The sequence below is a fragment of the Erpetoichthys calabaricus genome, chromosome 17 (assembly GCF_900747795.2).
Source record: "Erpetoichthys calabaricus chromosome 17, fErpCal1.3, whole genome shotgun sequence".
In the NCBI taxonomy this organism is placed as follows: domain Eukaryota; kingdom Metazoa; phylum Chordata; class Cladistia; order Polypteriformes; family Polypteridae; genus Erpetoichthys; species Erpetoichthys calabaricus.
Genome location: NC_041410.2, coordinates 18,597,693 through 18,609,822, shown reverse-complemented (window position 1 = coordinate 18,609,822; position 12,130 = coordinate 18,597,693). Strand labels below are relative to the sequence as shown.

Below are 12,130 nucleotides of genomic sequence, written 5' to 3'. Positions count from 1 at the left end.
AAGCTTAGCTTAAATAATTCCCAGTCAGGTGTCATCTGTTATGCGACTAGAAAGGGAATTTATCCGCCATCATGTGCTATAAAAACTGAAAGTTGGCATTAGGAACATATTAACATTGAAACAAAGCAGCATTTGAATCATTTTTAAATTACAATTCTTTTATTTTTTATTATATTTTTAAAGTGAAGGATGACAGATACATGTACATTAATGGGAGATTTGATACTTTGTAATAGGAGTTGCATGTAATAGCACCCCCAATAAGATGGGTTTCCTTCTTCTAGCTGTTACTACCAGTTTCACTTCTAACTGCATTGTGCCAAGCATCTTCTGAAGAGATGATAGCAGTAATAAACATACACTATTTAATCCATCTATTGCTTATTCCTGTCTCCTGTAACATGCTGCCACGATAGGCTCCAGTACTCTGTAATCCTGGGTTGAAATACTGTATGATGGTTGGAAAATATTATGTTAATACTTTCACTTTTTGAAATTTCACTTTTTTCGTTATAGTTTCAAGGGTAGCCTAAGCCAGTGTCTACTGTTTGCCAATAACAGTATATGCAAGGCAGGAGACAATCCTGGATGGGACACTTATTCATTACAATTCATACTTGGCCAATTTAGAGTCAATACCGTGTTTCCCTGAAAATAAGACTGGGTCTTATATTAAATTTTGCTCCAAAAGATGCACTAGGGCTTATTTTCAGGGGATATCTTATATTTATTCATGTACAACAATATACATTTATCCAAATACATTCATGTCATCTTCTTCTGGAATATTGTCATAACTCTCCTCTGAATTTCTTGCTACTCCAGCCGCTTTTAGGATCCTCCAGGATCGATGTGTATACTTCGATGTTTGATGAATGGTTCGATGTGGTGAAGCAAAATGCCGACATACAGATGTATTCATGTTGGTTTTATATTCAAGCGTCACATATTCCCCAAAGTAATGCATGATATATTTTAAAAGTCTCACATTCCATCTTCGGTGCCTGTTTTTTTGTTTTGCACCTTCACAATACCATCAGAATGTACGGCGGAGTATGTGAGCCACAGAGAAAAAAAAAGAGGACTTAATGAAAATGTCTATTTTGTGATTAAAGTGGAATTTTCAGCTTTAACCTCGTAGTTTATTCTGTCATCAAAGTAGACCGTCATAAACGTCATCTTAAAACCGACCCAGTTGATAATCGCTGTGCACTTCTGGAGCTTCCTCCTGACCTGACAGTAGCGGCAAACAGCAATAGATCACCACACAGAACACGTTAAATTTATAATATTCCAGCTCTCTGCACATTTAGAATTCTTAGATTTATATTTGATATCACTTTCATGATGAAATGCATTAAAATATGTATCTTACATTTTACAGATATATTGTTAACTTTGTTTAAATAATGAATACTGTTAATAGTTACACATATGGGGTTGGCAGAGTGGTAGTGCTGCTGTCTCACAGGGAGTCACGTCCCTTGTGATCCCTGCCTGGAGTTTGCATGTTTTCCTGGTGGGTTTCTACAGTGGGCTCAGTTTTCCATCCAAAGACACAAAGGTTTTGGGGATTTGGTGAAGCTACAATGACGCCACGGTATGTGTGTGATTGTGTTCACCTTGCGATGAGCTGATGCCCCGTCCAGGGATTTTGTTTCTGTCTTGCGCCGATGCTGCTGGAATGGGTGTATCCCCGAATTGATGGATGTAATCATTAAACATCCTTTTCAGGGATATTGTGGCAGTGTGTCCTCGGAATTTAATGGATGTTTCGGGCACACACGTCGCATTGCGTGAAGTATAAACCTGACCTTAGGCACCTTATTTTTCAGCTGACGATCTTGACTAGGGCTTATTTTTGGGGTAGGGCTTATATTACAGAGCAGCTTGAAAATTATGGTAGGTCTTATTTTCAGGGAAACACGGTAGTTTAAACTGACATGTATGACTTTGAAATGTGACAGGAAACTTGATTCTTTGGGTTCTGCAGTGGTTTTGTTTTAAAGTTGTTGGTCACTAAATTAACAGCATTCTTATTCTGGAAAAGTTATGACCATTCTGAGATCCTAAATTTACACAGTTACTTATAAGTTTGCCTCATTTTAGTTTGTTATGAAAATAATATTTTTCTAATAGGAACTGTAAGGTGTTTCTGAGTAAAACTTATACTTGTTTACTCATATTTATTTTAATTTTTAATTGTAAACGCTTCTTGTAAAGAGTCTTTAGGGTTGAAAAAAGTGCTAAACAATTAAAATATATTTATTAGTTGTGCTAGTATCAGTTGTAACAATTACCATTAATCATTAATTCAGATGTAATAATAATTATGGTCATGTGGTGTGATGCTTAGTGCAGCTGTCTCAGTGCTCCAGGACACTGAATTCAAATCCCATATCCATTCGCTGAATATCTTAGAGGTTTCATATTTTTTTCCGGTGTCCAAAAGGGTACTCAGATTTTCTACCCACTTCCTAACTACACATGTATCAGAATAATTGGCTACTCTAAATTTGCTCCATCTACAAGATTATTCCCTGTGAGGAATAATACCTTACCCATGCCTGACCTCTATCTCCTACTTAGTGCTGCTTGTGGGATTGACTCCAGCTCTCCTTCACCTTCAGTTTGAATTCAGAATATTTATAAATTACTAAATCCATAGATTAATGGACAACAATAAACCAAGTGGCACAGAGGTATAATGAATAAAGTTGCCATTTCACTGATCCTGAGCCCTGGGGAGAGTCTTGCCAGCACCATCTTCTTTTTGGAACTGGCGTAGTCCCCTGTATTCATGTGGCTATCCCTCCTGAGATTTTAGTTTCTTAGAATTAATAGACATGTTTCAAGTTGATACATGCTAGCTCGACTTAAAGTTGTCAGTGAGTGTGCCCTGTAATGTATTGACAATTCCCTTAGGGCAGGACCTGTGATAAAACTGCTGCTGCCAACAGGTTTCATCTTCCAGCGACTCTGACTAGGAATAGGTTTTCTAAACTTGTCAAAAAATATTGTTTGACTCTGGATAAATATTGTTTTTAATGGTTATTTGTTACAATGTTTCTACATGTTTTGAGCTTCGATAAACTGTAAATTTCTCCTTAGAACAAATAAAGTACTATCTTTCTGTGGAATTTCATGTCATTCTTACACACGATTGAAAGAATACTCTACCCAAAAATGATATTTTTTTATATGTTACTTGCCCCATTTAGTTTGTAGTGATGGCTGAGAAAAAAATGTTCATATTTTTGTGGGGAAAAGACACAACAAAGTGTCTGATAGAACAGAAATGGAAAGCAACCACTGCTGGACAACAGGAAACCATATCAAAAATATCCATAAAAAAATCTTGTTATTTGTGTCTCATAAGCCACAATGCAAGTTATCCAATCGTATGCTCACAGTGTGCAAAATGCATGTATTTTATAACTAAAATATTGTTAAATAATAACTTGGTCCAGCTCCTTTTAAATATGCAACATTAGTGTTAAAAAGAAAAATGTGAATCACAACACATTGCGGTACACACAGACACACTCACATAAAGCCAGTTTAGAGTTGTTAACCTAATGATTATGTCTTTGGGGTTTTTAGAGAAAAACAGGAGTACAGAGGGATACCAACACAGCCAAAGGAAGACCTTAAAAAATGTCCTTAAAATGCTTCCATCTGTTAGACTACTTCATACATTATTTCACGTACAGTATCTATGGTTTGCTGTGGGAAACATACTCTTCTTTTTCATCTTCCTTCCTCTGTACTAGTTGAAGAGCTAATTTTAAAGTACTAGCTGGCATTTGCCCTAACTAGTTCCCTTCATAATGTGTCTGTGGCAGATTCACAAGCTGAATGATGTTTTACAAAATCATTTCACATGGACAACACAGAAGAAACATCAGTATTGAACGATTATGTAGTGAGATTTGAGCCTGCATTTGCATTTGCTGTGTAGGCAGTAATTTTAGCTTTTTCCAGTCTATAGATGAAAATGTGCAGGGGATTTTGATGAATCAGTCAGCAAGGGTACTTAATGAAAAAATAGAAAACTCTACTTTGTTTATATTTTCAATTTCATTGTGCATATTAAAAAAGAAATGAAGGGAGATCATGTGAGACTGGGGAGTGTTTCACTAAAGAGAATTAAGTAAGAGCCGATGCTGGGTTATGGACCAAAATGAACAAAACAGGATTTCTTCTTATAGTCACAGATGCCCTAAAATCTGTCTGTATAAAGGATGAATAGTAGGAGCCTATTCTGTCAAGAAGGATTATAGACAGCCTGCTGCAGATTATGACTTTGATGACTGAGGATCCGTTCTTTACATTAGAGATGTGTGTACTTGACCACTTCTTTTTGACTCTCCTGCCAGGGCAATGTTCACATGCCTTAAGTATTCAAATTTTGGCAAGTAGCAGTAGGTTTCATCATTTTTAAAGTCTTTCACACAATTTCTGTCAGGAATTAAAAGAGAATTCTACTTGTATTTATATATATATATATATATATATATATATATATATATATATATATATATATATATATATAAAATATAAAATTGTGTTATATTGTTAACTAGACATTAAGCCCGTTACAATAACGGGCGCTAGAACAGTAGTGCATAAACATTGTAGGAACAGTCTATATTAAATGGCAAGGGACCTTGACCTCATTCTGTTTCTTGTCTTCATTTTTTTTTGTCAAAAATATTTTTGCAAGAAGCCTAAAGTAAAATAATAATAAAAATAGAAATGTATATGGCAATACAGTAAGTATAATTAATATTACATTTATCCTCTCCTCTGTGGCTGTTGATTGATGTGTTGTGTCTGTTTGAAGATCTCCTATCCTGCCTCTCTTTATTTTAGCTTGCTGTGGCGTCTCTCCAGCAAGTACTGTGCAGTTCACCAGCAAGTATTTTAATCTGTGTTGGCGTGGAGCTGAATATTGTATGTGTGGCGTCTCCCCAGCATCGGATTTTATGTGCGCGAAAATAAATCTGCTTTTAAAAGTCATCCTATGGTAATATCATGAAAATCTGTATATTTAGGAAAACCCTTTCAACGACTGACACTTTACCGGGCCAAGCTTTTTAATCACAAATCTGACATCCTCAGAGTGAACACTTGCACAACAACACACACTAATCCCACCTCTTTGGGGAACCCCTTCAACGACTCACACTTTACAATTTACTGGGCCACGCTTCTTAATCGCAAATCTGACATCCTCAGAGTGAACACTTGCACAACAACACACACTAATCCCACCTCTTTGGGGAAGCTGGTCTCCGTGTATCAGTACCTGATTGGATTTTTCGTGCCTTATGTTTTAGGTGTTCCCTCATTTCCCAAAATCCGATTGAAGCGCAGTATTTTATAATCCGTAATATGCGTTTAATTTTGTGTCATAACAGTGGGCAATCAGCAGAGTCTCCCCAGGAACTGATGTAATGTGTGGCGTGTAGCTGATAATCGTGGCTGTAGCATCTCTCCACCAAGTACTGTGCAGTTCCCCAGCAAGTATTTTAATCTGTGCTGGCGTGCAGCCAATTATTGTATTGTCTCCCCAGCAATGGATTTTATGTGCGTGGCCGTGAGTACCCAATCAGCACTCTCCCCAGCAATGATGTCCTTTATTAAAGACTGCCCCATGCATGTGCACTTCACCAGAAGACACAGACACATGGACGCACACAGGGATTTTATTAAAGAGGATACATCAAGTGTTAATTTTTTAGTATTTGACTGCTGTTACTCTGGTATTGTGGCATATGTGTGGTGTCACATGGTTTTGGCAATCACCTTATACAGTAGATTTCAAACATGTTCAGACTCCTTCACTTTTTACAAATTTTGCTGTGTTTTAGCCTTGTTTTTAAAATTATTTAAATTATTTCTTCCCCCACATCAGATTGACCAACCGAGAACAGGATTTTAGAAACTTTTGGAAATTTATTAAAAATAAAAAAAGCTTAAATGTCACAAAAGGTTGCCTTTGGCTAACATTGCTGTTTGGGTGCTAAATGTAGTGATGCTACAATCATTTAATCGCTAATCTAAATTGACTCTATTGGTGACTGGTAAATTGGCCGAGCACAACAAACGATATTTTCAGCCCCTGCTTTATGGTAATTTAGTTGTAGTGTTCCTTTGCGTGAATTATTACATTAACTGAGCCTGCATATGTCTCTTTTTTGCTGCAGCAGCAGCAAACTTCCTGCAGCGTAAACAAAGAGCAGCAAGTCAAGGCTTGTTTTACAAGACTGCTAGAGACGACTCCTTTACTTTAAAGAGTGTGAAGCAATAAACTGAGAAAAGGAATGGCAAGAAAAGCTGCTTTAATGAATTCAGTACTTTTGAGTTTAAGGTTTCTTTATTTAGTAATGTTTACACAAGAAAACATGAAATTTGCCTTCTCAGTTGCATCTAATAACAGACAGATTTTGTCCTTTAAATTAAATCGGATACCGTTTGAGTTTGGACAGCAAGCTTATTTTAAGTGCTGCAGCTTACATTTTTAATTGGAAAAAGAAAAGATAAAGGAAGAATTTGAAATTTCTGCTTCATAAACAATAGACTTCTTAGCTTAACAGCAAAATGCATCTTTTACTTATAAACCTGTTAAGCATGTTATCTTATCTTCTTGATGAACAACTTATTAACATTTGATATATTTGCATCTTTTTCAAAGATTTTTACTGTGTTTATAATTTGTTGCTGTGTATCATACAGTATATTTTTTGGTAAAAAAAGAACATACTACATAATTAAAATGGTAATCCATATTGTATAATTACACCTCAAGAATTACGAATGTCTAGCTGATACACTGAAGAAAAAAAAAAACACCTGTATAAATACAGCAAAAAAAGGAGTGCAATTAATTACTAAAAATGATGAAACCTATGAGTGCATGTATATTTACATTTAAGCAGTGTTTAATTGCCAATACCAATTCATTGATTGTGTGAGAATATATATAATTTGCTTTTGTTGGGGAAATGGTGAAAGCTACTTTTTTTTAATTAAGCCATGTTTCAGATAGGTACGTTACAGAAAAAAATTAAACAATATAACAACTTGTAATTATGAGACACATTTAATTTTTTTTGTAACCTATGCATTATTATTTCCATATGTATTATGGATATTGGATAAAATATTGTACATATTTTATTATTTAAAGTATGTATTTTAAGAACATTTTATTGATTTTAGTATTTTTATGGTCACTGAACAATAAGCCTACAGAATTTCATTTTGTTAATAAAAAATGAACAGTTAATACCTGTAGTCAATAGTTTAACTGTAAAAATACACTTTGATATAGGATATGTGGCTTCTGTTCATCTGGTTATGCAGCAGCTTAGTGTAAAATGTTTTTTAAAGGGATAAAGGACAAAAAAATCAGAATTGGCTAATCAAGTAACATGAAATCGGTGATCGGTATCGACCTTAAAAAACTGACCAGAGCATCCTTAGCTATCGGAGGCCCCACATTTGCACATCAGCTTGCACTGGGCCATTTCAGACATGCCAATTAATCTAACCTGCACATTTCCATAATGTGTGAGTAAAGCCAGAATAAAATCAATTAGAAACTTTGCAGATAGTGGCCGGGCTGGAAACTGAACCTGGGTTTATGGAGTTTTTAGGTAGCAGAAGTAGCTACAGCTGTGAATGTGAACTATGTAGCCAAAATTGAAAAATTTGGAAAAAAGTCATAAATATTAGCATCACTTCATCTGCATTGTCTATATGCCTATCATGTCTAATGAAATGTGGAAGAGAGGTTTAGAGAATATTTTTTGTTAAGTCCATGCTATTTAAAGCAATTCTAAAAAGAAAGGTAACAATACAAATTTCATTACAACTGCTGATTAAATGTTAATATAATTGAAACCACTGAACAATGTGAACAGTATAGGTGGCACCTATTGTATGTATCCTCCAAAAACTTAATGTCATGTTGGTACAATTATTTTGAAATATCAACATCCAAAAATGAACAGAAAAATTTTCCTCCATTCTTTTTCCAACTGTTTTGGTTGTGTACAAATGGCGTGTTCTGAGATGGACTGGTGTCCTGGAACGTTTCCCATTATGAGTCTAAAGCAGAAAAGATTTTTTTTTTTAAAATATGCAATATGTAACTATTTCTTTTGATTAAAGGACACAAGTGTGTATTTCAGCACCTACTGAGACACTCTGGGAATATACATTTTCATACAGAATAGGGTTGAAATAGCCCAGTCTATGAAGTTGTGTGGCGGTGAAGCTAAACTATTGGAATATTGTGCTTTGTTATGTTTTGTAATTGATATAAGAAGCAAACATATCATCTTAGAGAGGAATTTCATCTAATGTTTAATAATTGCTTAACTTATTCAAATAATAAAGTTAAAAAAAATTAGTGCACAGTGTAATAGTCGTGTATTTTCATGGATTTAGTTACCTGATTGAATTGATGAAGCTTTTCAGGACATTTCAGAATTTTAATTTCCTGTTTTTTTTTTTTTTTTTAATTTCAGCAAAACTGCACAATCAAAAGTGGAGAGCATATTGGTAAGTAAAAAAAATAATCTGTTTTGGAGACAATAATCATTATTTTATGATGTATTTATCAAACAAGTCTGTTGTGCTTACTGACATTGGTTGATTCTGGCAGTATTGAACTAATATGGATATGCAATAATATTCTCAGAGCTCTGCCTTACTGTTTCATTCCCCCCCCCCCCCCCCCCCCGAATACAGTGTTATGTAAAACTCAGTTTTCAATGCTTAACACACACAAAGGGTGTGTGTACAAAGTATAACTGCAAATAATACATTTTAACACAGATTCCTGATACTATTTTTGTCGAGGTAAGGATATGTTTCTTGTTTGCAAGTCTGCTTGCAGCAGGCGCTGTGGTTGGAGTATGACAACTCCCCCTTTACCAAGCTATACTTTGCTTATTATCCTACTGTAATTCTGTTTCTTCAGCAGTTACGTTCTACCATGGCTAATAATAACAGACAGTTACATGCTCAAATCATATAATTATTGACACCTACTTTTTGCCAGTTACATTCTGAGTTATTTTACTATTTTATCCCACAGAATGAATATTCATGCAGAGTGGCGGTGTTGTGATGAAAAAGAGTTTCATTGTACTTCATACACAACTAAATTTGAAATGAACTGAGTTCACTTCAGAAATACCTTTACTCGGAAAGTGAAAAAGGCAGTGTGCGATAGAGCCCAACCACAATAAAACAGATTTAAAGTACCACAAAACAATTATTATATTTTTTAATGCATTATGAACACACATGATTTATCATATTGGTGGCAGCAGGCAATATAATTGTGAAATCAGCTTCCGCATAGTGAAAGAATGTAAGTGATCATATATGTGAATTTTCTCAAGTATTATTGTGTAGTTGTCTACAGAACAGAAACATGAGTTAACAGCTGGACATTGGCATTCAACAATGTCAATAACTGCACTGGGTGATGACTTTACGAGGTGGATCCATGCCCCTAGCACTGAAATGCAGCCGCATAGGAAGATAAGCAGTGAATGAAAAGCATAGCCGGTCTCTTTTCAAAATGGCTGAATCTTACAAACATATTTTGCTTTTTTTCCTACTTAAAAATGGATATGCCATTTTGCAGTATGTGTACAATCAGCGCACATCAATACTCGATAGCACTTATTATTTCTAGCTAACTTTTGTTGTTATAAGCGTGCCTCAGAAGTGTGAAAGGCAAGTTTTCTTAAATCTAAACCATCTCTACTTCAAAGTAGACGTATTTGGTAAGTTTTAATGCTTGTTTTAACATTGGGATCCTGTTACCCATAAGCTCTATTGTAAAAAGCAAGAGCAAGATAGTTACTTTTTTTAATTTATAAAATAAAGAACTCTTTAGAATGCAGTTTCATGCTATATGAAGAAATAACTTTGACTTGAAAAATACTAACCTTATTGTTTAAAATTACTTGAATACAATGCACATCAAAAGTCATTGATCATCTCAGTATTTTTCAGATGTTATGCATGTAAAATGTTTTTCTCCCTTCTAGGTACACACTTGACTGTTCATACTCCTAAATAAGTTTGAGCTTTTCTTATCTAAAATGTATAGAAAATACAGTATGCTGATCAAGTGTCTTGAGTCCAGTACATTCACCGTAGTGAAGAGATGGAGTCCACCCACTTGGCCATCTTGAGTGCACTGGAGTATGCTAGTGCAGTCCATATCTGCTACCTTCTGGCTTTCATCTGTTTGTTACAACAATAGGTTAACATTCATTCTTCTTGAACTGTTATCAGCAGTGTTTAATGGTTCTTGTGTTGATGAGAAGAAAGGCCATAGAAAAGGACTGAGATAATAATTGTAAATAAGGCTGAAAACACATATGACAAAAGCTAGTCTTCCCAGTAAGAGGGAGTACTTAACTTTTTCACTTGACTGCATTTTTTTTTTTTGAGTTTTTGTAAAACGGATGAAAGCAGAGACACCTAACCAGTGTAATCCATCTACCCATCCAGCCATTTCTTAACCCACTTATCCAGGGCAGGGCGTTGGAGCAATCATTAGGCGTAAGGCAGGAACAACATCTGGGCAATAGAAATGTGACAAAAGCTTAAAAGTGTAAAAATAAGTATTTAATCAGGTAGATTAAGGTGGGTGAATGAAATTTAGAAGAACACAGAGCATCAAATAATGCAAAAGTCATAACAACAATTTTTGTAGCACCACTGAGCCTTGTTGTACAGATGTCTTTTTTGTATTTCAATAGCAATATGTGCCTTTAAATTTCTCAACTCTCGATACTGGGATGCTCTTTTTTTCTTGACTTTCCATTTACCCCTCTCTGGTGCCTCTCTTTCTCCTCTGCAATAAAGTCTTATCACACACACCTTTTAATAGAGTAAGTATTATACTGGCGACCCCTGAGCTTCTTTCCATGATCAGAGGTAGCAATACAAAGTCTTAAGGGATCAGACCACAGTGCCTGTGTTATATACCCCAGGAGAATTGTACCCATGTTCCCCAACTTGTCCTTTAAAAATTAGCCTGTTTGCACTTGCTGATATACCATTTGAAATCTGCCAGTTTAAAATCGATCTTCCAGGGTTCTGCCAATGAGATAAGAAAAAAAATGACAACATCCTTTGATGTGTTACACTAAGTGAAAAGAATATAAACGTAGCTGTTTTAAACTGATATAACAAATCTCTGTATAACATGTACAGTATATTTACGTGCATGTGCAATGACACGTGCACAATTGTATAATGGTCCCACTGTTACTCTCCTGGTCTATATAGGCCACCCATGAATCTGTTACTTTCTTTTCCTAATTTTAGATTTTTTTTTTGGTTTTTGCATGGTTATATTTTTTGTCACTTTTTTGAGTAATCAGGTCATAGCTAATCAAGGTTTTCTGTGTTTCTGTAAGCCTTAAGGGGACTTTGTTTATTCATTAATTTTATCACATCATTAAATTGACATAAAAAACCTCTTTGTACTCAGCTCTATAAGTGAAATAAAATGGCTGAGATCAGTACTTCAGAAGTGTTAGCTTACTGCATTTCACAATAATTAGCATTGAATCTGCATTCTAAGGCATATAAGCTGTTAGGGTACGATCCTGTTACTGATTCTGTATTCATTTTATTTGTAATATTTATTGGAGGCATTTAAGAGGTAAAGTATGACATCAAGAAAACTATAATTATATTTTGGTGGAAATAATGACCAAAAAAGCCTATCAGAGCCTGCAACATACCAAGACAAACCCAGTAGAAATGAAAGCTCTGAATGGGAGCCCCATAACTGTAAAATCCACATTAGAGCTGCTCACGCTTATTTCTTCATATGTTCTTCAGCAACAAGAAGCAGTCTTAAACCTGCACAAAGTAACAATTTTTTGGTTACCGAAGGGAATGCATGAATTTGCTGCTTAAAGAAGAATTCCTCTCGTGTTTACACCTTGCCCATGTCTAGTACACTCCAAATTCTTTTACTAGCTGATCTCATAATGCATCACATCTCATGTTGCAATCTTGCTTAGTTTCTTGCATCATCTTAAGACATTAAAGTTTTATTCTAGAGATTTAGCCTTAA

The 12,130-nt window shown here is 35.1% G+C and overlaps 1 protein-coding gene across 1 annotated transcript in view; it reads left to right on the top strand.

The window, feature by feature from the left end:
- Positions 1 to 12,130, top strand: part of LOC114667589 (DNA-binding protein RFX7) — a 149,833-nt gene that overhangs the window by 79,564 nt on the left and 58,139 nt on the right. Inside the window, exon 2 of the mRNA XM_028822950.2 lies at positions 8,541 to 8,574. Within this exon, the coding sequence (XP_028678783.1) occupies positions 8,541 to 8,574 (34 nt within the window). The remainder of the gene's footprint in view (positions 1 to 8,540; positions 8,575 to 12,130) is intronic.